The sequence below is a fragment of the Cimex lectularius genome, unplaced genomic scaffold (assembly GCF_000648675.2).
Source record: "Cimex lectularius strain Harlan isolate CLEC.00 unplaced genomic scaffold, Clec_2.1 scaffold233, whole genome shotgun sequence".
Classification (NCBI taxonomy): Eukaryota; Metazoa; Arthropoda; class Insecta; order Hemiptera; family Cimicidae; genus Cimex; species Cimex lectularius.
Genome location: NW_019392939.1, coordinates 401,305 through 427,368, shown reverse-complemented (window position 1 = coordinate 427,368; position 26,064 = coordinate 401,305). Strand labels below are relative to the sequence as shown.

At 31.8% G+C, this 26,064-nt stretch overlaps 3 protein-coding genes across 11 annotated transcripts in view; 1 reads left to right on the top strand and 2 right to left on the bottom strand.

The window, feature by feature from the left end:
• Positions 1 to 6,856, bottom strand: part of LOC106662403 (1-phosphatidylinositol 4,5-bisphosphate phosphodiesterase gamma-1) — a 28,371-nt gene extending 21,515 nt beyond the window's left edge. For 2 of the 3 annotated variants that reach the window (XM_014386474.2, XM_014386487.2), the window contains exons 1-12: positions 6,797 to 6,856; positions 4,193 to 4,319; positions 3,934 to 4,125; positions 3,717 to 3,866; positions 3,504 to 3,642; positions 3,267 to 3,429; positions 2,999 to 3,193; positions 2,809 to 2,924; positions 2,115 to 2,321; positions 1,785 to 2,011; positions 1,499 to 1,710; positions 1,268 to 1,437 (exon numbers count right to left, since the gene is read on the bottom strand). In XM_014386474.2, the coding sequence (XP_014241960.1) occupies positions 1,268 to 1,437; positions 1,499 to 1,710; positions 1,785 to 2,011; positions 2,115 to 2,321; positions 2,809 to 2,924; positions 2,999 to 3,193; positions 3,267 to 3,429; positions 3,504 to 3,642; positions 3,717 to 3,866; positions 3,934 to 4,123 (1,769 nt within the window). In that variant the 5' untranslated portion in view covers positions 4,124 to 4,125; positions 4,193 to 4,319; positions 6,797 to 6,856. Of the gene's footprint in view, positions 1 to 1,267; positions 1,438 to 1,498; positions 1,711 to 1,784; positions 2,012 to 2,114; positions 2,322 to 2,808; positions 2,925 to 2,998; positions 3,194 to 3,266; positions 3,430 to 3,503; positions 3,643 to 3,716; positions 3,867 to 3,933; positions 4,126 to 4,192; positions 4,320 to 4,420; positions 4,521 to 6,796 lie in introns of those variants that run through there. The other variant, XM_014386479.2, reaches the window with a different exon arrangement.
• A 289-nt stretch (positions 6,857 to 7,145) lies between these two features.
• Positions 7,146 to 11,972, top strand: LOC106673781 (eukaryotic translation initiation factor 2 subunit 2). The gene is made up of 7 exons (XM_014406043.2): positions 7,146 to 7,415; positions 7,579 to 7,741; positions 7,815 to 7,960; positions 8,028 to 8,142; positions 10,997 to 11,198; positions 11,257 to 11,530; positions 11,608 to 11,972. Exons 1-7 carry the CDS (start codon positions 7,401 to 7,403, stop codon positions 11,650 to 11,652), a joined length of 960 nt encoding a protein of 319 aa, XP_014261529.1. The 5' UTR covers positions 7,146 to 7,400; the 3' UTR covers positions 11,653 to 11,972.
• Positions 11,973 to 12,139: 167 nt separating this feature from the next.
• Positions 12,140 to 26,064, bottom strand: part of LOC106673758 (uncharacterized aarF domain-containing protein kinase 5) — a 96,245-nt gene continuing 82,320 nt past the window's right edge. For 4 of the 7 annotated variants that reach the window (XM_024229427.1, XM_014405983.2, XM_014406002.2 and 1 more), the window contains 10 exons: positions 19,326 to 19,563; positions 18,881 to 19,106; positions 18,670 to 18,804; positions 16,936 to 17,094; positions 16,675 to 16,806; positions 16,444 to 16,609; positions 16,222 to 16,389; positions 13,690 to 13,927; positions 12,822 to 12,992; positions 12,140 to 12,297 (listed from right to left, as the gene is read on the bottom strand). In XM_024229427.1, coding sequence (XP_024085195.1) covers positions 12,201 to 12,297; positions 12,822 to 12,992; positions 13,690 to 13,927; positions 16,222 to 16,389; positions 16,444 to 16,609; positions 16,675 to 16,806; positions 16,936 to 17,094; positions 18,670 to 18,804; positions 18,881 to 19,106; positions 19,326 to 19,558 — 1,725 coding nt within the window. In that variant the 5' untranslated portion in view covers positions 19,559 to 19,563 and the 3' untranslated portion in view covers positions 12,140 to 12,200. Of the gene's footprint in view, positions 12,298 to 12,821; positions 12,993 to 13,103; positions 13,282 to 13,689; positions 13,928 to 16,221; positions 16,390 to 16,443; positions 16,610 to 16,674; positions 16,807 to 16,935; positions 17,095 to 18,669; positions 18,805 to 18,880; positions 19,107 to 19,325; positions 19,564 to 19,656; positions 19,711 to 19,767; positions 19,973 to 26,064 lie in introns of those variants that run through there. The other 3 variants (XM_014405993.2, XM_024229429.1, XM_024229430.1) reach the window with 3 other exon arrangements.

Sequence of the window (26,064 nt, the reverse complement as noted above, 5' to 3'; positions counted from 1 at the left end):
TTCTTTAAAAAAAATATATATATGTATAAATTATACATATGTATGTATATCCATAGTTTATGTTATACACAGGCCATGTAGGAATTTAACCCCGTGGATAATGAGGGCTTACTGTACAGTAATTTGTTCAGTTTTCCTTTACATCTGAAAAAAATGTCACTCGTATTTGGGTGAAATTTACTTATACATTGCAAGGGATAAAATATGAATAAATTTTAAAAAATAAATAAACCCCCCAAAAATGCAATAAATTAAAAAATATCGTTATGAACTTTTTTGTGTTAGGAGGAGCATCCAATACTGACTATGGACTTTGAGGTACTGCCAAAAAAAAATTTGGTTACTATTTGTAAACAAAGGACCATCTACTTACATTTATTTTTTAATAAATGTTGATGCTTTTACACATAGACAGAAAAACAAAATCATGTTTATTTTTTCATTTGTTAACATTTTAGCCAACCTTACTAATTTGTGCCCCAATTTTTCTGGAGTTTCACCTGGCTAGCTAGTGGGGATGTAAATCTGTCTCTACTGAGTTTTCTTGTACATTAAGACTGCTTTTGGTTTTCAATTAGCTTTCATTTTATCTCTGTGATTTTTCCCCTTTTTTCAATATTTGTTTTAAATACCAAACATTCTATAATATTTAGTTTATTCTAGTGTTGTTTAGTTTTTTATAGTTTAGCATTATAAATATGTATAGTAATCAAATATGTTTAGGGGTCATAATTGACCATAATAATTATTTCAATAAATTATTCTTTTTATCTAAGGTCTTGGTTGAGGTGAAAAGGCTAGTGTCACGAGCGGGAGTTGAACCCATGACCATAAGCTTAATATGCAGCTGTTCTAACCACTTGAGTGACTTCGTGGGTTCGAATCCCGCTTGTGACATTAGCTTTTTCATCTCGACCAAGATTAGATAAAAAGAATAATTAATTGAAATATGTATAATTTTCAAAAGACAATTTATAGTTTAGTTTTTAATTTTTTCGTGTCTTTTTGTATTTTTTGTTTAAATTATCTATTGATTTACTTTTAAAAAATGAAACAACCTGGGCAACAAAAAAGTTAGAAGAGGAAGAAAAATTATATGTCCTTTTGCATGTTGATGATCAAAAACGTGGTGTAGTAGTTGGACTAAAAAATTAGACTGTACACATATGCCCATGACCACAATGGTGAACCACTTGGATGCACATATACATCTTAGGCACTGAAAGTATTAAATAAATATTTCTGTATAAAATTAGAATTAACTTACCAAAATGACAAAGAATAATCCCCAATAAAAGTTTCACTTTCCCTGACTAGAAAAGTACCATCTCCAAGATGCTTGTAAGATTTGAGCAAGCTTTCGGCCTCAGCCCTACCACCGGAGAGCTTGCCATGAAACCACGTCTCCCCGAAATGAAGTTCATAATGAGGTATGCCCTTAAAAATGAATTTTTTTTTTAAATAAAAATTTCAAAAGGCGAAGCTTGTCTATATTCACCTCTCTGAGTTTCAAGGGTCCGACAGGACTAGCATTTCCTTCAGCTTCGCCTTCATCGTCTCCATCTTCACCAACATTGCTGTGAAACGTATCTGTGTAAAACAGCTTGTTCTGAGTAAGAACGAAAAAATGCGGATTCCAAACTTTGTCGACAGGGTCTTCTAGGTAAAGCACACCGTTTTTCACCGTGTTTCTCAAATCCATATCTCGTACTAATGTACACATGGAAAAATATTAAAAATGAGTTTATATTTATATTTTTTAAATCCAAAGTAAACATCATTACCATCTTCAACTGTAAATAAAATAGAATCATCCTCAACACCCTCAGGTAACTTTTTATGTTTGAGCAATATTTTCCTCTTGAGTTGTTCGGGTGAAGGTAAAACAGTTTCATTCTTCTCTACAGGATGGGTCAACAATAAGCTTCCAAATATTTCCTGCATTGCTATGGCCATGTTACGTTGTTGTGGTAATGAGCAATTATCTTCAATTGACAGAATCACAGGATAACTGAAAATAAATATTTAAACTTAATTTTGTCTTTAACAATTATCATGATCATTTTATAAATCAGGCAGGGACAAATAATAAAATTAAATATTAATGTACTTACTCAGAAACAACAAAAGCATGCTCTTTGATTGTTTTAATTACATCAATAAATTTTATTCTAGTGGTAAGAGTGTGGCCATGATATACAATAGGCATCCCATCTGGTCCATCCCAGCAGTCAAGCTCAATGCATCTGCATCCCATTCTTAAACATCTGATATATGCATCACAGGAAGACTCACTGGAGAACTGGTCTCCTGTTAAATAGCTAAAGCATAAATAAAAAATTGAAGGATTTCTTTGTGTAGTCTACAGCGTCCAAACCTGAAGTTTGGTTGTTTCTAATCATTTGGGCCTACCTATCCTCACTGTTTTGGTCTGACAGATCAAAACAGCAAGGATAGACATACCAAAATGATAAGAAACAACTAAACTACAAGTTTAAAAATTAAGGCAAATAAAGGGGAGGAGGCAGTTTCAAAAGTTAAATTTTTGTTAAATATAGTTAATTGCCAAAGAGCAAGTAGCTCAATTTCATGGTGATATCTCTTGAAATTTTTTGCCTGAAAATAGTCTATCACTCAGTTTTACATTTTCCAATGTATGAAAATATTTAAACAAAAGAGAGAGCATATTGCTCAGAAGAGGTAACAGCAAGGCAGGTCTTGCTGACTGTTAAGTTATTGAGGTAAAAGGTCTTGGGAAAATATTATTAATTTTCTGACCCCTTTACACCCCTAAATACAAGTACTTACGTATTATGAGAAGAAGCAATCCAATAATGTGACAATGGTCTCGTCATGTCATCAGAAACTTCGTTCAGGTGATAATTCCAAAGATCATTCTGTTTTGAAAATAAAAAATCTAAAAACTATAAACAGTTGATCAGTTTTAAAACTCATAGACATTTACTCGACAGGGTTTTAAATAATATAGCATTAATACCTCAACTTGAGTGAAATATGGTTCGTGAACATTTCTCAGAGTGTCTTGCAGATACTCCCTCATGTGTTTTGATACTTCTTTCCCGTCGACACTGTCACCCTGTTCTGTCACGAGAAACCTAGTTAAGTCTTTAACAGTCACAATCTTTTCCTCATTGACAACCGAAGAATACTGTTCTAAAATATCTTTAAAAGTCTGAAATACAAATATAAATTAATTTTCTTTGCGAGATTTTGATTCAAGTACTAAACGGAATTTTAACACTTACAGTTTCATCAAACATGATTTTATGATAGAGCTTAGCAAAGTCATCGAAAGTAAGCTCTTCACGTTTTCTGATGTCTACATCTTGAAATATTTCTCTTAGTTTATTTGTACCTATTTTACAATTTACTCTTGGAAGAAACGCTTTTATATCTTTTAATGTTACTCTAAAAATACATTTCAAAATTAAATTTGGCTTAAATAAAGTTTAATTTATTGTTAATAAAACAATACTACTGACGTTTCTCTTATATTTTCCATTGCGTAAAATTCTTTTCTTAGCCATCTTTCTACCTGGAGTGGATATGGTGCTGCAATTGTATCATCTACTAAACATTTTAAACCACGAACCCAAATTTCACATTCTTTTTCAGAAAAAGCTATAATAAAGTTAAAAACAAATTTAAATTTTGTTCTTTGTATTTACAATGTAATACTCTTATTTATTAACTACCTGCTATGGAAAGGGTTTTTAATTTAAATTCAGATCCATAACTAACAACAAAACATCTTTGGTGGTCCATTCTTTTAGCATCTTCAGGCCACCTATCAAAGTCTTTGGAACATTTTCCTATTCTGATTAGTTTTACTTCTCTCATTTCAACTAGAAAAAAAATTAATAAAAAATTAAGACATACAATTGAATGAAAATTTAAAAACATAGTTAGTACTTGTTCCATCATAGGCTTTTGTTGTGGAGTTTCTGGCCCAGGCGATTTGCCTGGTTTCTCTTCTGATCATGAGCATCTTTTTCTCGGGTCTTTTCCTTGGAAAAAATCTTGTTACTATTGTGCCACGCTCAAGCTGGCTGATGATCTGCTCGATTTCCGGTGCGAAGCTTCCCATTGTGCCGTTTGCCATACCTGTGTGATAAAAATTGGTTCAGTAGCTCAAAGAAAAAATATGAATACTACAAGTGGAAATACTTACAAATAACCTTTTAAACACAATTGACCACTTTGTATTTTACTATTGCGAGGATTGGCATTTAGTTATATATTACGTGTACATCCATGAAAGCCACTTTTTGGTATTGAAATAAAAAATTTCCCTTTAGCTACAAAAAAAGAAGTCAAATCTCAATTCAAACATCCAACTGACGTGACATAAAAATTCCAATATCTTAGACATCAAATACTCAGTTGATTATATTCTTACTTTTAAGGTTATTATTTTTTTTTATAATCAACTATTTCCTTCAGTGATACTACTGTATCATACTATTTATCTTCTCCTTTTCATACATGCAATTTGTAGACTCAAATAAATAAACGATTAGAATATTGAGATTTGTATATCTAATACAAATATTATTTGTATTAGATATACAACTGTGTAATACAATTTGTGCAATTATATTAGCAAGAACCAAATGAATATACTTCACGCATCATGAAATTCTTAGCTTACATTTTTCACAGGCAATACATTGAATATAATATTTATGATATATTAAATTGAGAGTTAAAATTTGTAAATGTATTATGTATAATGACTAATTTGTGCACATTGTGAGTTGATAAAAAAATCAGCTTTGATAGGAAGCTTCTGGTTTCAGCCCGGACCGAAAGAAAGTTCAAGGGAACCGGGAAGTTTTATATTTAAAAATAAACACTGAACAAAGAAAACAACTAGTGCTAATATTTGAACTAGTGACATAAGGTTTTGATTTTTTTTTTATTAGTGTATACTATTTATCCTCTTCCCACCTGTCAATACAATCTAGTTTATTAGCTAAATAAATAAAAGATTTGAGCATGATTACAACTTGATTAGACTGAACCTGATTCAAATAAATACACTGCATGGACATTTTAAAATATAAACTTTTTTAAATTATAAATTCATAAACATTAAGAAAAAGGAAATTCAAACAAAATTATAATCAACTCAATAAAATTTTAAAAATAATTAATACCTAAAAATACTATATAAGTGACATTTAATTACTTTAAATTTTTAATTAATTAGAATTGTATAATTCTCTTTATGTTGATTTAGTTTAATTAATATATGAGGGAATGTTTTTAAGAGCGACTGTTTTTTTGCCTTTCGACAAAATATTCGAGCCTATTTATAGCCAGATTAAAAATAATTTGATTTCAACTTTACACAACATTGCAAACCTATTCAACTATGAAAAAATAGGTTGTGCATTAATGTTCAAAGTTAAAAATTTCAAGTTTATTAAATGACAATAGGTAATTTTGATGAGAACAAAATAATGGTTTTTTTTGGTATGTTTGTTATAAATAATGTTACGTTTTTTCAAAAATAAATTGTTAAAATTGCGTTATTGGTTGGTTGAAACTGAATAAACATGTTAATTAACATGTTTCCCATGTTTTGTGTTTTTCAGTAGGAAAGTATACAATGTTACATTTTCAAGAAAGTTTAAACAAACAGATATTTTATGTTTTAGAAAAATCATAGTTTTTTAAATTTAATTTTAAACTAAATGAGTGGTGCGTTAAATTTGTCCATCAGTGTAGTTATTATTATAGTTTTAAATATATCGTTTATATCCATCTTTATCCGTAAAGTTGCTAAGATGACGAAAATGGTTACTTTGATGCATAGAACCTGCATCTGTTCAGTTTGACTTTCTTGGAAAACATATGTTCATAAGCTTTATAGGATAAATACTTGCAATGAATCATTCATTTGTCAATCCTGAAGTTTATAAACAATACTTTTTTTTTTAAATAAACGTCAATACTGTGTATATCTTTATAAAGTTGTTACAGAAGAATCTAAATTTGAGTTATTTTGTTTGACATACTTATAAAATATTAAGTTTTATATTATTCAGTTGGAAAGAACTTCATGCTGAATTTCTTTGTATATTGTCAGTATATATGTATTGTATAATTCTTTGTATAATCTTTGTATAATCTTTGTATATAATGGTAAGCTACACTTTACTGTTTATATCCATCATTATATGTAAAGTCATTATCATGAACAAAATATATATTTTAAGGCGAAGTATGGTGAGTTTGACTTTCTTGGAAAACATATGTTACTAAGTTTCATATTATTTAGTCGTGAGAGCACTTCATAAAATACTGTGCAATGATTTAAGTTGAAGAATCTTCCTTATCTTGGATAAATATACATTTCTGGGTATAGAGCAGTTTTGTCTGACTCACTTTTAGTTTGATTGTCTTTTAAAAAATAAACAACATTTTAAAATACTCTGATATCAACGACTTACATAATCTTATTGTTACTAGTGGTCGAGTATAAACTAATAAATGTACAAGAGGCCTGGATTGTTTGATTTGTTTTTGACATCCAGACAGATCAGTTTTACACTGAACTTTCCCCAGAGGTGGATTTAATATAATTTAATAATAACTATTAATATAAACTGTTAAAATCGCCTAAACAATACCATATACCTTTTTTTTCACTAAAGCATAAATTGAAAGAAAAAATACTTTTTATTTTCTATATTTCCATTTCCTGTGTTTTTCGATTGAGTTTCTTAATTTAAAAAGTTTTAATATTGTAAAATATTATGAAAAATACCTTGGTGTTTTCGGCAAAATATTTAAATAAAACATTTTTGTGTGTGTGTAAATAAAACAAAACATAAATGGGAAATTAGGATGATAACCTCCACTGATGGGACCGTAATCAGGTGGTTCCCAGGTTTCAAAACGGATCCCCCTCCAAATATTCCAAATTGTTATATTTTTATATTTTATATTTTTTATATTATGATTGATAAGTACTAAACAAAAGTTGCTCATTTAAAATAAAGTGAAAATACTGTTTTATTCTGTTTTTGTTTATAATGTTTTGCTAAAACATAGTTGCAAATGGTTTTGACGACTGATCAGTTTAAAATAGTTAATTTTTATTTACTTTTTTCTTTGTTTTTTTCGTTTGAATTTAAAAAATACGGATTTCATTTTATAAACGAGTCGTTTGTTTTTGAGTTTTTTTTTTTAGTCAGCTTTCCTTTCTCGCAAAAGGGTCAACACTGAAAATTCCTAGGTTGGTTATTCGGCTGATGCAATATTCCTGGTACCGTTTTGGCGATTGATAGGTTTTCGTGTTCGAAAGTGTTTATTTAATGTTTATAAATCGTTTATATTGATTTATAAGAGAGTGAAATACAAGTTTTGTGATGGCGGAAGACGAGGTGAGTGGGCCGAGATGATTTTTTTTTAAAGACCACTTCAAAGAAGCCACATGGGTTGAGTTAAGAAGGTTTGGGATTTGACATGTGGGTCAAAAGGAGTGTTAGCAGATTGGACATGGGATTCGGGCCAGACGAGCGAACTGAGTGCAGTTTTATGTTTTAGATTTTCGATCCCAACTTGAAGAAGAAAAAGAAGAAGAAGAAGGCCTTCGACAACTCCGTCCTGACGGACGGCGCCCCGGCCGAGTCGGGGGAGAAGAATGAGACCGCCCCGGATAAGGAGAATCAGGAGCCCTCTCGCCCTGAAAACGAAGTCGAGCAGGATGGTAATACCAGAAAACATTACTTTTTTCTTATTTTCTTTTAAACAGAAACTCTAACAAATAATTTTCCGAGCAGAGAGTTTAGACTTGGAATCTTTTGGAACGAAGAAGAAAAAGAAGAAGAAGGCGACTTTTAACCTAACAGATCTTGAACATGCTCTTCCTGATGGGACTAACAACAAATCTTCAGCTCCCAATGAGACCACTGAAGAAAACATTGAGGTAATAATTTAAAATAAAATATATATAACTTTCTGCGCATCAATTCAAAACATCAAAATATTTTCAGGAATTTGACTTAGACATGGACTTTTCTTTAGCAAAGAAAAAGAAGAAGAAGAAAAAGGATTTAGAAGAGCTAGTTGCCGAAGAAGAAAAAATCCGAATAGATGACAAAGAAGCAGGTACAAATAATTACAAAATCTATTTAAGCTTTCTCATTGCTACATACAACGCAATAAGTCATGAAAAAAAATACTAGTACACTATATGCCAATTAACCTGATTATCTTGATCCTTGATAACATTCAAGTTGATGTGCACAATAAGTCATCGAAGGTATTAAAATTACAAATTGATCGCTTAATTCACAAGTGGTGCAATTAAAAAAATGGTTGTTATTAATTGTTCAACCATAAACACAGCGGGTGATTTTAACTTCCGTTCCCCTGTATATTTTTTATTGATGCCTTTTTTGTGATAACCCCAAGACATTTTTTTTGGTAGGAATTTAATTATTTCAAATGGCAAGGTACTTACAAATGTATATTTTTCTAAAGGTTTTTTTTCCCCACCAACTCAAAGGTGTAAATGTTTTTAATTTGGAACAACCATTCTCAAATGATTTTCAAAAAATGCTTGTATTAACAAAATCTCTGACATCAATTAAATTAAAGTGGTACAGAAAAAAAAAGAAAAAAAACACCGAACAATAACAGTAAACAGGAGGCTATGTATGTAGCTCATTAGGGTATGTTTCTTCCTGGTGCAAAAATCTGTCCACATATACAAACTTAAAGAAAATTCATGTTTGACAAAATTGATTTGTTGACCTTTTGGGGCATTTTAATAATCCCCAATGTTGAAATGTTTTTATATATAGTTAACACTTGTCTGAAATACTATCACAGCTGTTGTCGGTGGCCACAACAGTTTAGATGTTGACATGGTGGTCATCGCTGTAAGGTAGTATTCCAGTTCGAATCTTTGGGTTGATACAACCTTGTTACAAAAAAATTGTACCTCACATTACACACTGCAGAAGTGAAACTTCCTGTTGAAAAGTCCACATTTAAAAACATATTTGGTTTGGAATCAATATTTAAATTTTAATTTATAATCATTGATGATTCCTCATATTTTAGAAAAGAGACTATTGGCTTATGATAACTATAATATGATATGAATGTACTTGGTTCTAATTTCTTAAGGTATCTACATTTTATTTTAAATTAAATTTTAGATCGAAAAAAGCAATTAAAGATTGTTCTTCCTCAGGAGCAAAATTAACATTGAAATCGCCACTGAAAATAATTGGCAATTTAGATAACTCTTTATCAATACACATTCATTAAATAGCACATCATTGGAGTAGAATAAAGTTTGTTATCTAAATTTAATTATATTGGAAATAATTTGGTTAGGAGATACATTCGACAACTATTAAAATAGTTCTATTAATCATCCAAAATGCACTGAGCAGCACAAATCTGACTGGCCATGCACTATTTACAGGGAGTATGAATTAATTTCTATTTGAAGTGCAAAAGAATGCTCTTCTTGGAATTTTTAGAAATAGAAACTCCTCCAGCTACCACCAAAGTAGGTTTGAATTGAATGATGCAGTCACAATTAGGGATACAATTCTTTTATCCAGCCATATTTCCGAAAGGATTAAGAAATATGATTTTAGCAAAACTCCATCTGATAAATCCTGTGCGTGTGCTCTTGACAATTAACTAAAAAAAAAAAAAATGAAAAACATTTTTTGTTATTGATGAAATTCTTCAATGACAACCCAATGTTTGATAGTTGATTGAGAGCAAACCTACCTAATTTCTCTTGTAAATTAACCATCGATTGTGCTTTGCTTTGACCATGGTAAAGTGTTTTGACATCATTTGGTGTAACTCTATGAAAGGCATTTATGCTTTTTTACACATTATAAAGCAGCATATAAAATTTGTTGTTAGTCATACTCATAAACAATTTCACCATTAGACATAATGAACAGACATTCAATTAAGAAGACTAATTTGTTTTCTTCCAATTCTTCACCATTGCCAATTTTCATCAACAATGGAGAAAATATGACATCTGTTTGGCGCGTGACTAGATTTAATTTGCAAAATTTGAGTTTTCGCCATAAAGTAGGCCCTGCTATTTTTAACCATCATAAACCATACCAAGTGTTAGGAAGTTCCACTTCAAACATTAGTTTTTACTTTCTTCAACTTACTGTGCAAATGTAAAATTTTTTTACACAAGAATAAATGAAGAGGATTCTGTTGATGAGAAAAATGGACCATAAAATTTGTAATAGGCAGAAACACACTTTGATCAGCTACAACCAGAGGGTCCTATTGCTTGGTGTTATTTGAGGAAGTAGTTTCAAAATTTTTCTTTCAGTACCATCAGGAAGTAATTTAGCATCATTTAAAATTATAAATAAATAAATTGGTATTGGTAGAAGAAGATGGTAATCTTCATCACTAGGAGCAATTTGGGCCTTTTGTGGACTATTTTTCGACAATTGTTCTTAGGCAATGAAAAACATTTTCCTTTATTGAGCATAATATGTTTAAATCTTGCAATTTGAACTTCAATTAATAACTGATTTCAATGCTAAATAAAATTTAGAATAATTGATATTAAAAGCTGGTGTAGTAAGTCAGGGGGAAATGTTAATAACCATAACAGTATACATGCCTTTATCAATTTCAGTAGGCTGTCATAATAAAATGTATAATTATTTATAAAATAATAATTAAAAGGATAAAGGAAAAATGAACATAATAATTACTACAAATTCTCTTTAAACGGTTAATTGAGCACTTTATGATATGCATATTTTTGATAATGAAAGTGACTAGTGCAACAGCCATTTTCAAAAAATTTGTTTTTACATGCTCTACCGATCATGAGAGGAAGCCAGAGCCTGGTAAGGCAAAAATTACAAAATCTCTTTTTTCCCTTCATTTACAGTTTACTTTTAGTGTCAAAATGTTATACCTTCATGTATTTTTTCTTTCCTTTCAGAAAATGAGAGTCAAAAGTGGGTGGGCACCGACCGTGATTATACATACGACGAATTGCTAACAAGAGTTTTTGATATAATGAGAGATAAAAATCCTGAAATGATAGCCGGAAAGAAAGCGAAGTTTGTCATGAGACCCCCGCAGGTTGTAAGGATAGGAACAAAGAAGACGTCTTTTGCCAACTTTACTGAAATTTGCAAAACGTAAGTTTTAAGTTATGTTAAATTTGAGATATCATATCACTGGCTTGTTGCTTTACAGATTGCATAGAACTCCGAAACATTTACTCGATTTTCTCTTGTCTGAGCTCGGAACCAGCGGTTCAGTCGACGGTAACAGTCAACTGATTATTAAAGGTAGATTTCAACAGAAGCAAATAGAAAATGTGTTAAGGCGATATATTAAAGAATATGTGACATGTCATACATGTCGCTCACCCGACACTATCCTTCAAAAAGACACTAGACTGTTTTTCCTTCAGTGTGAATCATGTGGTTCGAGATGCTCCGTAGCAAGTATTAAGTCTGGTTTCCAGGTAAGATTATATTTTATACGCCTGTTTTTAAATTGTAATATTTTATTTTGATTCCTGTTTTTATTTTTTATTTGCAGGCTGTAACGGGTAAACGTGCGGCAATAAGAGCAAAAACAACATAGATATTTTTTATTTTGTTTGTGAAAGTAAAGGTATCTGTTTTAATTTTTTTTTAAATTATGTCATGTCCCTTTGCATACAATTATACAAATGATATATGAATTACACTTTGATTTGGCCATTTCAGTTAGCAAACTAATAACCCAAGTTTAAAAAAAAAACGTGTATTTACAATTATTTCAAAACTGGTTGTGTACATTTGTTATATATTAATATAATTACCTATAATAATTAGCTTAAATTTTTACAATGAATAGTTTTATATTAAAACAATGCAATTTATATGAGTCTTGTCAAAATAAAGCTCATTTTACGAGAGAAACAGTTTCTGTTGTTGCACAATCACCGTTATTATAAAACCTTACATTTTCATAATTATCTTGCATCAGTTTTTCATTATTATATTGCGTTGTCGATTGTTTCATTGAATAAAATAAGCATTAAAGGAAAGAGAGAGGGAAAAAACCAGTTACAAGTAAAATAAATGTATTTGTTTTGTGAGCTGTACAAGTATATTATATAATTTATTATTACAGTCTAATATAAAACATTAACTAACATTCAACTTGGCACCTTGTCCATCTGAAATTCCCAACGTCAGTATCTTTATCATTATTCCAAATACCCAATTCTTTACACCACCCCACCTAAAAATAAAAATTATTTACAACAAAGATGTACAAATCATGTAGATTAATTTTAATTGTATAACCAATTCAGGATTTTGAGTGTGGTATGATCATGCTTTCTCCCAGTGAGTTGGAAAGCGTGGCATCATATCATGCTCACCCCCACCTCTACTCACCTACTGCGAGTGAGATGTCCCGCTCTAGTCTTTTCACTTTTAGACTGAAATTCAAAGTAGTATTGGTAGTGCTAAAAATAATTACTTAAACAGCATACTACTCTGAATTTGAATCTAAAAGTAAAGATAATAGAATGATGTATCATGCTCTCAGCTGCATACAGGTAGGGATGAGCGTGATATGCTATCAGTACCTCACCTGGGAATGATGTCATGCTTAACTGAATGGGCTAATGTAACTTTTTAAAAAATTATTGATTCTAAAATGAATACAACTTTAACATTAGAAAAACACAAACTGATTAAGAGAGGTCACCTTAACAATTAAATACAAGTAGAAATATTTCAAATTAAAAAATTTCTCACCACAATTTAAATTCAAAATCTGTTCTTTCTTTCCAATATTGGAAGTAAGCTATTGGCCCAGAACCACTTCTCTTCTCGAAAGTGCCGTAAGAAGCACATCTCGCCATCTCTTTGTATCTGTTAATCGGGTCGCCGTGATCTCTTGCGATGGACCTTATCGTGTTAATATTTCTAAGAAAGAACAAAATAATGTACTCGTATTTTCTATTATTAAAAAAAAAAAGTAGGAAATAAAACAATGGCTTATCAAGGAAGACAATCTATATGTTTCTATTTACATACCGTATAACTAACAGTATGTTTGACGGCAATTTCCTAAGTACTCCCATAATTTTGTCAAATTGTTTTTGAGCCCTTTTCGTAAGGTGGTCTAAATCTTGCAGTGTAAGTGATTGCACAAGCTTTATGTCCAACCCTTGTTGGGGCACTTGAGTCAGAATCTCAACAAATATTTTATATTCTGAAAATAAAACGATTCAATGCACTCACAAATAATAATAGCAGAATTAAAAACATTGATGACAGTTATAAAAAAACAAAATGTGCACACACCAATGTGTTTGTGATTAATGATTGTGATTTGTTATTAAAAAATTCAATGTAGAGAATTTTTCAAAAATAAAAGACCTCAGGTTGGCAAGGCTAATCGTTTTTTAACTAACTACAGATTACAGATTACAATTCCACCTTCAATCCAAAATAAGCATATATATCTAACTACAAACATTTATCATTCTACATTCAATATGCAATAAAATGCCGACAGATTTCTTCCTTGATCAGCCCCAGAATAGGTTAAATTTATTATATAAATTAAAAACCTAGCTTTTAAAAAGAAAATACATATTACTTGATCGTCTTTATGTACCTAGTGACGAGCATAAGTTTATGTGGCATATCTTTAAAAATTCGAAAGCTTCTACTCCTCAGGGCAGTTACTTCTCGTTCCAATTGCATTTTTTCTTCCTTAGTCATTTTTAACATTTTCTTTTTGATTTGCTGAGGGGAAAAGAGGCTGCGGACTATGTCTGAATCGCCTGAGGTCGTGTTTGCAGCAGGGATATAACGTTGACCAAGAGCAATGCAGAATATGCGGTAATCGGCTTCTAAAAGGAAATATGTTTGTATGCTATTAAGTTATGTTATTTTAGATAAATTTGGATGGTAATTTATGGGCCGTAGATAGAAATTTAATTTAAAAAATTTCATAATTTTGCATAATATAAAAAATACATTAATTCTTAAAATATTAGGATGTAAAAGTGTTTTCTATGTTTTTATTTATGTGGCTTATCAAAATAATGCCTGAGTAGTTATAAAAATTAAGATTGTTGATTTCAATCATCTGAAATATTTGTGCCAGTAAGACCCAATTCACAAGGAGGCGATCAGTATGTGACAGGTATCAAGGCGACGGAGTTAACATACCAACAGGCCCTTACGTTCAGACAGGGAGACAGGATGCCAACCAGGACGGGATACCTATTTTTAGGTAATTGGGATTTTCGGTCGTTTGATACTCTTTCGGAATAAATACGCCTGGCAGGATGATATGCAGCATGGTTTCATTCACTCTGTTCTTCTTCTACTTGTTTTTGCCTAATCAAATACCAAAGAGCTACAGCTTCTAACCCTTCCAATACAAAAATATGGCATTATCAAACAACTGGATCTTTAAAGTTTAAACTAGTTGGGAGAGGGTCAGGAAGAGATGGAAGGGAGATGACTGATAGTCGCCAGAATACTATTTGTACCTCATATCGATATTATATTAAGAGTGAATTAGCAGCAAGTTTGATGATACTTCTATGCTGTCTAAACTTAGCAAAAAATAGTGTAGCCTGATATTTCCGTATTTTTACTCCTATTCTGGTTATCATAGGTTGAAAATTTTTCATACTCTACTTAGGGTTAGGTAGATGGTAGTCTACTACATATGAGTGTTTCTTAGTGACTTGTTTCATATTTTGTGGAAGTGAGGAGCAGCCAAGAATGAGATAGTTTAGAAAAGCACCTCCCCTCAGAGCACATTAGTAGTAGAGTAGTAGTACAAAAAATGTTTACAAAACAAAACCTAGCCTTAACATAAAATAACGGCATGGATAAAAACCGTCTGCCGAGCACATTTTACCTTTTACCTTAATATACCTTTTAAAAACCACACAACAGTACACACACTTTTTTCCAAAGACCCAACACCAACAGCCTGCAAATCCGATGTAATTTATAAAATTAATTGTATGAACTGTCTACCAACCTGCATTGGAACTACATCGCAATATCTAGAAAAACGGGAAAAACACATCTACGACTGTAAAACACCAAAAACCAATCCCACAGCATTGGCCACACACCACTTTGAAAAACAGCACAACTTTAATTTTGACACAAAATACATTTTGACACAAGTACTAAACACGGAAAAAAACAAATACAAATGCAACTTTCTAGAAATGATTATTTGGAGATCTTGAGGTGCAGTCTGGTGTGACGTAGGCTTTAGAAAAAAATTTTCTGTATCATGCCAACGTTTTGATCTTTATTGAGATCATCTTGAGGGCTCAAAGTGTTTGTCTTCTGTGTAATTCAGGGTCTGGGTTTTAGAAACATTGTTTAAATTTTACAAATACATGTAGGATGTGAAAAAAATGAATTTATACAATGCTAGAAAATTTTATATTTAAAAAAAAGAATGAATTTATGCGATGCTTGAAAATTTTAGATTCAAAGTATTTGAACTCACACAAAAGTGTTTGTTTTCCATGTAGATGTGTCATTCTTGTGTGTCGTGTTGAGAGTGCCAGTGAGATAGTGTACAATGGATTTTGAAGGGGTGGGGAAGGAAGTTGGGACAGAAAGACATTTTTATATGAGTCGACTTCATTGAGGCGAAAGGAGCCAACATGGGGGAAAATCATGGCAATGGTTCAGGCTGATTATCATTTCAGGATTATATAGACTATATATAATTAGGGACAGGGGACTATATATAATTAGGGAAAGGAAAGCCAAATTGTTGAAGAATTAGACTATGTAGAAATGTGTGACGATTGTTTTATATGTTACGTTATATGTTTTGTGTGATGTGATGATATGTATGTTATCGATATTGAATTTGATTAATGATATTAGAGTAGCTGCGACTGAGTTTTTGTTTGACTGAGTGTTTTTCTAAACTACCTCATTCTTGACCGCCCCTCACGATTTCAACAAACTACTACATATGTTTGACATGTCAGATGTGTCCTTAGAACGTTCTTTTAATAATGTCACTTGTACTCAATTTGTTATTATCAAAAAGAAATCTAATTAAAGCAGTATTGAATTGAGCATAACCAACATTAAAAAAATATAAAAAAAATAATTACAAAATTTAATAGATTAAAAAGTGTTTCCTTACCTTTAATTCCCAGCTCCATGGCATATTTTTTCATATCTGGATGGTTGTTTAGCACCATTGCTTTCCAAAGATTTCTTAAAGATTCACTTATTTCTGGAGGCACATCTTCATAAAGGCCATGATCGAGTATGACAAGTTGTGCTCCTTCTGTACCTTTTCTAACTAAAACTGAACAAATCAATTAGAAAACACGAAATAGTGGGTGATTAAATTAAAACTTACTATTGCCAGAATGTGGGTCTGCATGAACAAAACCAGTATAAAAAATTTGTTCAGAAAATGTTTTAAATAATTTTCTATCTATATCAGCCAATGATAATCCTCTTTTCTTTAGGCCCTTTTTGTTGCTGATTTTCTCCCCATCAATCATTTCAGTGGTTAAAACCCTCTGAAATTAAACAATACACACACAAAAATAAATAAGTAAATAAATTATAAAATTAAATTACTCACCGATGAGCTATAGTCCCAATAGACTTTAGGTATGTAGACAAAAGGTAAATGGCTCAAATCTTTGGCGCATTTTTCAGCATTTTTTGCTTCATTTAAAAAATTCAGTTCTTTTGATAACGTACCTTTCAACTCCTAAAATTGAATAAAAAATAAAAACTATTAAACCAATCCCTTATAAAGGAAAAACAAAATAGTCAAAATCGTCTTTTAAATTCCCAGTACTCATAAATATAGCTTACAAATATTTTCAAGTGTTCTCACATTGAGCACCCAGCCAAAGTCAAAGTCTGGGTAAATTTTAGCAGCCATTGCTAATAAGATCTTAAGCGTCATCATATCGCCGATGAATCTGTCTTGCAAGTCGATATACTGGGTTTTAACAGCAACTTCTTCACCAGTCTTCAATTTAGCTTTGAACACCTGTAATAATCATGATTTAAAAAGTATGATGTGGAATAATAAAATCAAATAGATAGATGAAAATTTATGATAAGCATTTTTCCATACCATTTTACATATGGAACAATGAAAGTAATTAAAAATTCAGCAAACCTTTGCTCGGCATTTGGTCAATCCCACATGTCTGGAGCCACCTTTGTATTTATCAAATCTAATGTACCAAATTCCTTATTATACATCCCGTCTATACCCACTTTTAAAACTCTTTTGGTCACTACAAGTCTATTCGTGTTCCCCAGGGAATTTGCTCATGCTTTTTTACTCCAAATTCAAATGTAAGAAATTTCGTCCTCAACTCCTTCATCTCAACGACACAAATTAATATTCCCAAAAATGTAACAATTAAAACCCTTTGAGTTATATAATATTTTGCGTAGATATAACATAAAAAGATTGTAATCAATCTTTTGGCATAATGAATGTAAACAGAACTCCTAGCCTTTTTTATTGATTTATTTGTGTCTGCAATTTTTTAGAATATTTATAAGATTAGATAGAATCAATTTATATTAATTTATTTGTATGTTCTTGTTTACGTTAGTATAAATGGTTATGTTTATTTTCCCTTAATTATAAGTGGTTATGCAAATTGTTTTCTTTCTTAACTTTTCCTCTTTATTATTTTGGATTGGTTTGTTGTTTGAAACCAGTGTACAATTGCGAAGGGACACTTTTTTTTGGTCCCATTTTAATGGAGTTATCTCTAATGTGCATTGAGCAATCTTGTATGTTGTTTTAGTTTGAATTTCTTTCAGCATGTCTATGATGACGTGAATGAATGTGGTGAATAAAATTGCTTATTATGCTGCATGGGCGCTTTCTGCACTGTTTGTTGTGTTTGTAGTAAGCAAGGCTGCATACATTAAATTGGTAAAGGCATACACTTTTTTGGTGAGAGAAAAGGCAACACATAAAACATCTTTGCCCACAATACATCTCTTTTTATAATGTAGTGCCTCTTTAAAGTTTTGTTCCTGTCGTTCCAAATATGCAATGTGATGATAAGAATGCAGTTTTTGTTTATTTACCCAAACACATTGTGCTCATTGTACCCAAGCCCTCTTGCTTTCATTCAAAAATAGTTTGGAAGATATTGTCCATTGCAAATAACATGTATAAAACCATTCTAATTCACATTATATAAAAAATAATTATAATCATGGCGAATAAGACTAGAATGAAAACTTTTGAAATGCATTTTCACAAAAATTTCACTCTTATTCTCAACATTTTTTAATATACTGTGACAAAACATATTTTATATTTTGTATAATTTTTTTTTTTTTTTTTTTTTTTAAAGTTGATGTAAATTGAATCTTTAACCCACTTCAATCACCCACTACATTATCAATGTATAAAAACGATACAAAGAAATTCAGGTCACTTAGTTCCACAACCACAACAATTTAAATTTTTGATGGAAAAACTAAAATTCTACACTAACAGCATATTTGCAAGCCACAATTATAATTCATTAGAAATGAATTATCTTATTTGTAATATTTAAACTGTACCAAAAGATGGAAATCAACCAACCTGAGCTAAGCTGGCAGCAGCGATCGGCTCTTTGTTGAATTCGGTAAACAATTCGCTTACATCCTTACCAAAATCTTCCTTGAACAACTGTTCAACCTCGGAAAAATTTCGGACTAGGCATTTATCTTGTAAAGGCTGCAATTATGATTTATTTTCTTAAATATAAATATTTTTTATATCACAATCTTAAGAGAAAAAAAAATTTACTTACAATAAGCCCCTGGATGTATTCTTTTGGCAGCAAATGATCCATAATGATGAGCCCCTGACCGAGTTTAATATAAAGACCGCCATTTTTCAAACAGCCGTTTAAAATCCGTTCGGCAGATCTTTTATGGATTTCTGATAAAATTTTATAATAGGATTCAGAATCCTCTGGAACTCTAAACAGCGTCCAATAATAATCTACTGCTATCTGTGTGGCAATAAATGAAGATCTGCAACAAATTTAACGAACTTGAGTTCTGTGAAGTGATATGTGGGCCTGATTATCTCCAATCATCCTTGGTTTTCTAGGCAGTGGTTGGTAAACTATTAAAGCCAATATTGTATATCTTACAAGCCAGCGAGAGTCAAGCAAGCCACAGATTAATAATATTGTTTTCAATATTTCTGTAAAGAAAATGTTCTCCTTTGTAAATATAAGTATAGATTACCTGAAAAATCTTGTTATGCCGCCAAACGTAACTTTAATTGCCCTTTTTTCCTTATCGGTTTTAAGCATGTAGTATCCACAGCCAACCGCCGTAGCTCCGGCCAAAATTTTCAGGCTGAGCGGAGAGAGTCTCGGAAGAACTCTGAACCTTTTCTTCTCGACACATCTGGTTTTATATGTACACCTTTGAATCTTCAAAAAACCCAATGTGTGCCTATTGAGCATGTTGGTCATTTAGCCTGTAGAGAGAAAGTAAAATGAAAGTAGGCCCAATGTAACTTTCACTTAATAATAAACAATTCATCACAAGTGCTCCTACTGACGAAACATACCGATTCGATGTCAATCAAGGAAGAAACTTGGGACACACTTTACTTATTTTTAATCTAAACAATTATATTATTAATATTGGAATTTTTTTTATAAGACATGATTTCTCTTACGGGAAAATTCATTTCTCACTTAAAACATAAGACAAGCACAAAAGAACAAATAGAAGATAGCATCAGGTCTTGTGAAATATTATTTAATATTTAACCAAAAAAAAAAGCAGAAACGGTGCGGAAACCTGACAATAAACTTCGCGAACTCGCGAGAGAACCATACGTGTTCTTATCAAATGGCAGAAACGAACTGATAGCACTAATACTCCATTTAAGTATTTTCACACACACAAGTTCTAAATTATTCATAAAATTTATAGCTTAATTAAATAATAAAGCGATAAAAACATATTTTGCGTTTTAACAATACAACCTAATTACGATTATTTTTAGAAAGAAAATCTACCATGAGTCATTGGTCTGTTTCATAAACCTACTGAGTAAAGCTTTATCAGTTTATCATAACTTTATGTACCTATGTCCTATGTATAAAGGCAATTAAAATAACGAAATAATTGATAATTTACATTAAAAAAACTTTATTCCACGGTTAAAAAATGTTACTACCAGATGCAAGAATTACAGATTATTATTATTTTTTTTTTTTAGCCAAGGTTGTATTAAAATTACACCAAGCCCAGTAATATTGGAGAGATTTATGAATTTCAAGTCAGACTTATAGTTTCATTGCATTTCCATACGGCAAATTTTGTTCTTTATGTACCAGTTAGTGGCGAACTCTTCAGAACATTTGATCAACTTTCTCAAAGAGTTTTATATAGCACAAAATTACATCTCACCTTAAGGAATTAAAACACCAATATTAAATAATAGTTCAATTCCAAAATCTATTTTAATTTTACCCTAGAGTTTCCCAAAAAATCAACCCATTCCATTTAACTTAAACAAATAATAATTCGTTAATAATTAAAACTGATGTATAAAAAATAGTCTTTGATTTTTCATTTTTAATTCACTTAAATTTCAAATAGTCATCCCTTCCAAATTAATCTGTTGTATCTGTAGACTATTTTAGATCCATCAGTTTTAATTATTATTTCTACCTAGTATTTAAAGATATATTTGTTTAAGTTCATACAAATTGGTTGAGGTTTTGGTAAAATTAAAAATGATTTTATGAAAGCCTACGGGTAATTTGGAATTTTATCAATCAAATTTATACTTACAAAAAAAAAATATATGATCAAATTGTTAGTAAAAAACAAAACAAATGTTTTTTCTCATCGTATTAATTAGTGTGTAGTAGTAACTGTGAAATACATTGTAAACACCAAAGGAGCATAAACCAGAATAAATGTATAATGTCAACCTGCAGACCGTAGTGCCCTAGAGGCGTAAGTAATAATGAATAAAAAAACCATCTCTCTCCCTTACTCACTCCTTACCTATCTCTCTCACTCTATCTATCTCTTTATCTACCTCTCTCTCTATCTACCTATCTCCCCCTCCCTCTCTCTCTTTATCTCTCTCTATCTATCTATCACTATCTCTTTCTATACCTATCACTCTCTCTATCTCTCTAATATGTAATGTCAACCTGCAGACCGTAGTGTAAATAATTATGAATAAAAAAAACCATCTCTCTCTCTCTCTGACTCACTCCTTACCTATCTCTCTCTATCTATCTATCCACGTATCTCTCTCCCTCCCTCTCTTTCTACCTATCTATCCCTCCCTTCTACCTATCGCTCTCTCTATCTACCTACCTATCTCTCTCTATTTATCTATCTCTCTCTCTCTCCCTTCTACATATATATCTCTCTCTACCTATCTCTCTTCTCTCTCTCTCTCTCTCTATCTTTCTCTCTATCTATCTATCTAACTACGTATCTCACTCCATCTCTCTCTTTATCTATCTATGTATCTTTATCTCCTCACTCATAAGCACTCCCACAATTAATAGTTTTCCACATTAGATAAGGGTTTACTATTGTTGATCCGTTCTTTGCACGAAAAAAATAAAAGCACGTACTTTAAAAGTGAATAAATAAGCTAATGCCTGTTATAAAACAAACTATAAACGGAATAGGAAATGTTTTAAAAACCAAATAAAATTTACAAATGTTGCATATTGTTGTTAACTAGTTTAATATGTTAACAAGTTACTGAATAGTAAGTCCTAAGTAATAATGAATTGATATATGCCAAATTTTTCGTTTGTTAAAAGGTCTTTTTCGTCCAAAGATCATACCTGAATTAGTTAGTACCGGATGTAATAAAAGGGAGTTTATGGATTTTTCTCTAAGTCCTTTTATGAATCTTTTTCAGAATCTTAACTGTTCCCGTTTAAAAATCCTCCTTTAATAGTGGAATCATCTTAGGTATTTGGTCTTTCGAAGGAAAAGACCGCTGGAACAACGCGGCACAGAGAACATTTTCATGTTATAATGAATAGGAAACTTTTCAATTTCAGTATTTAAAGAACCGTTTAAGGCCATTTTCTAAGTCTTCATGAGGTACATTGAAAATACAGGTAAGACCTTTTTGGGTCAAATGACCCACTTTTATTCCTATAAGCCGAGTTAAGATCAATAGTTTTGGTCGAAACAATTCAACGGTACAATCGGCCGATTTCCACCGACCTTTCATTTTCTCAGTCTAAAAATAAATTTTGAGCTTTGTTTTGAAGGTGGAGAACGTCTTAACTTTCCCCCGTTCAATTTGTGCCTGGTAATAACTGAGGATTGACCCAGTGAAGCGGTTGTTACTAGCTGTGCCAAAGGCCTTGGCCTTTTCTTCAGCTGCTCCGGCTCACTGTTTCAGTTCTGGTAGTGCAAACCAGCTGTTTGGCCCCTTTTGGCAGTCAATAACATTCTACGTGACCAGCTGAACTGAAACGAGCCAAGACTCAAGAGCAATGAACTATGCAACCGTCATCAGTCCTCCCTTATAATTATTACAATATTATTATTACAATTGTTATCAATTTAATTATTTACTTACGTAATTCTACTGAGAAAAATATAAATACATTTTATTTAGAAATGACCCAAAAAGCAGAATAACTCTTTAAAACCGGAAATATTATTAACATTCGTAAATTTTATTTGGTTTTTAAAATAACATTTCCTATTCCGTTTATAATTCGTTTTATAACAAGCACTAGCGTATTTATTCAATTTTAAAGTACGTGCTTTTATTTTTTCATGCAAAGAACGGATAAATAATTGTACACCCTTATCTTATGTGGAAAATTATTAATTGTGGGCGTGCTTATGAGTGGAGAGATATAAAGATAAAGATAGATGGATGGATGGATAGAGAGAGAGAGGGGGGTGAGAGAGGGAGAGAGAGAGAGAGAAAGAGAGAGAGAGATAGGTAGATAGACAGATAGTGAGGTAGATAGATAGATAGATAGAGAGAGAGAGATAGTGAGGTAGATAGATAGTGATAGTTAGGTAGAGAGAGAAGTAGATATATAGTTAGGTAGATAGATAGAGATAGGTAAAGAGATATATAGAAAGATAGATAGATAGAGGGAGGGAGAGATAGGTAGGTAGATATATAGATAGGTACGTCGGTAGGTAGGTAGGTAGATAGATAGATAGAGAGATAGAGTGAGAGGTAGATAGATAGAGATAGGTACGTAGGGAGATAGAGAGATAGATAGATAGGTAGGTAGGTAGATAGAGGGATAAGTAGACAGATAGAGAGATAGGTAGATAGATAGATAGAGGTAGGTGGATAGGTACAGAGATAGTACGTAAATAAATAGAGAGAGACAACATTCTAATAAATTTTTTTGGAAATGTAAAATTGTAGGACATAGGGTATAAGTATCAATAAAACAAAAAGTGAGATAAAAACAAAAAATGTAGGTTGATAGGTATTTATATAGGTCAATCTTTATCTGTAAAAATTGCAATGTAGGACAATTGTATAACTAATATAATAGAACTTATTATTATCTTAATTAAAAATACTTTTCTTAGTAATAATAAAACAAAAACAAAACATTTGAGAGATAGAGTGAGAGAGATAGATAGATAGAGAGAGAGAGAGAGAGANTATATATATATATTGTAATAGCAGATAATGCCTAATCATTATTTTTAATTAGTTGTTTAAGAAACAATAAAGTTGTTTTCTGTGTTTCCAAAACGGTATTTGTACACTTTTGTAGACTGAGAAAACATCATGAAACTCCTCGGCTTTTCCTTTCTGGCGTTCTTTCGGCAAAGCCAATCGATGGAAACCTCAAATAGCCCAATTGACTAATTCAGGAAGTAAAAATGCTTGGTCTGATGAGATTCATCGCTGATTAAAATTAGGGGGCGAATAGAGGCATTCTTTTAAGAATATTCAGCATGTACTTATGAGCAAAGTTTAGATACGGGGCAGCAAGTTACTATTCAGCGCGAATATCAGCTTTAATCCAGCTATATAGGATTTATTACCAAGGTATCAGGATTGTAACAGAGACCCATTATACACGCCCTTTATAAGTCTCTACAATGATGCCTGTGTCCTTCCTTCGGATCTTTTTAGATTGGAGGCAATTTTGTTGCTATGCTTTGGTCTAGGCTTCATCTTCTATTTCCTTCAGTTTTTCATAACCCTCATCAAGATATGTATATTTTTCTAAGAACAAGAACGAGACCTTTGGGAATCCGCGGTATTAGGTGGGGATACCTTGCCAGCGAATGAAGGTTTTAAATCGCTAGATATTCTATCGTGGTCATTACCTACTTTATCGAAGATCTGGCCTTATTAAACAAAAGGGAAACACCTCTGATAATCAGGGCAGAATTCTTGCGAATTTTTAAATAGCTTTCCCAATTATAAAGTTTTTTATACCGACAGGTCAAAAAATGAAATTGGTGTAGGGTGTGGGCAGGTGGTCTCTATCGAATGAGGCTAGCGTATACACAGCTGAACTTCATGCAATCAGATCATTGAGCTTTACAAAGGAATCGAAAGGAATTTGTAATGCCATTACTTGTTCTGATTGTAAGAATGGTCTCGAAGCCATCAAAAATAAATCCTCGGTTGAACTACACATCTTAGAAATTCACAAATACCCTATGAAATCAACTTAACAAACATGTGGTATTCGTTTAGGTTCCTAGTCATTCGGCATTTCTGGAAATGAAAGAGCGATCAAAGGGAAGAAAGGCTGCAAACCATCGACAAATCACTTTCCTCTCCGTCTAGATGATATAGACGTTTATGTTAAAAACATTATCAAACGAAAGGGCGCGGCAAGGTGGAATGTCTGTAGAGACAGTATGAAAGAAATTAAGCCAATTGTACATAAATGGCCAACTGAGCAACTTGAAAGAAAAGAACTTGTGATTCTCTCTAGATTGAGAATAGGAGTTGCTGTTGTATTATTACCATATTGGTATGTGTCGATAGAATGGAAAATAGAGATAGATAGATAGAGCGAGAGATAGATAGATAGATAGAGCGAGCGCGAGAGAGGAGAGAGAGAGTGAGAGTGAGGGAGAGAGAGAGGGTGAGGGAGAGAGAGTGAGAGAGAGAGAAAGAGAGAAGGGGAGAGAGAGAGAGGGTGAGNGAAGAAAAGAGAGCGAGGGTGTATTGTATGTCTGTCTTTTTAAAAGGATTTTTTACGTCTATCTCCTTCCTGCCTTCCTTGATCTGGTTTTGTGGAATTTAACCTGGAGAAACAGAAATTAAAAACGAAGGCCTACCGTAGTTTAGAGGCTGTTTGAACAAGACCGGCCAATTGGCAGCCAGTTGCACAAGTCTCAATATAGTTTTAAAAAAAGAAGCGTTGGTGTTTGCAAGGCCGGCCAAATCTTTCGAATGTGGCAAGAAGTGTTTATTAATACAACCTAAGGACCGGTGAGGTCAAGGGGACCAGAGCTATACTCGAACATCATGAAATACATTAATAATCCTTCGTGCCAATGGGACAAAACCCTTCCCCTTTCCTACCACGTTCAATAAATTGTAAAAAAATATATTACGTCAATGAATAATATAACAAAAATTAAGTCCGCCCTACTTTAAAATTATTTTCAGTCACATTTTTTATTTATAGCTTAAAAATAATAAACGTCCTCACATAAGTTTCAAATCAAGAGCATATTATTGTGTAATTTTTTCTTTTTAAAAAAGTAGAAAAAATAATATAAAACAAAAAAAAAATTAAATTAAACAAATATTACGTAATAAACAACAGAAAATAAAGCGTGGACATTACAGCTGTGATTAAATAACGTTGCCAATTGAATTTAACCCAAGAATTTCAATCCAATGTTGGCCTAAAGTACTGGCAAAAAAATAATAAATAAACACCGTACAATTTTAACAAAGGCATCAACATCAACGTAACGCAACATGCATGTTTAACACAATCTTTGGAAAAAA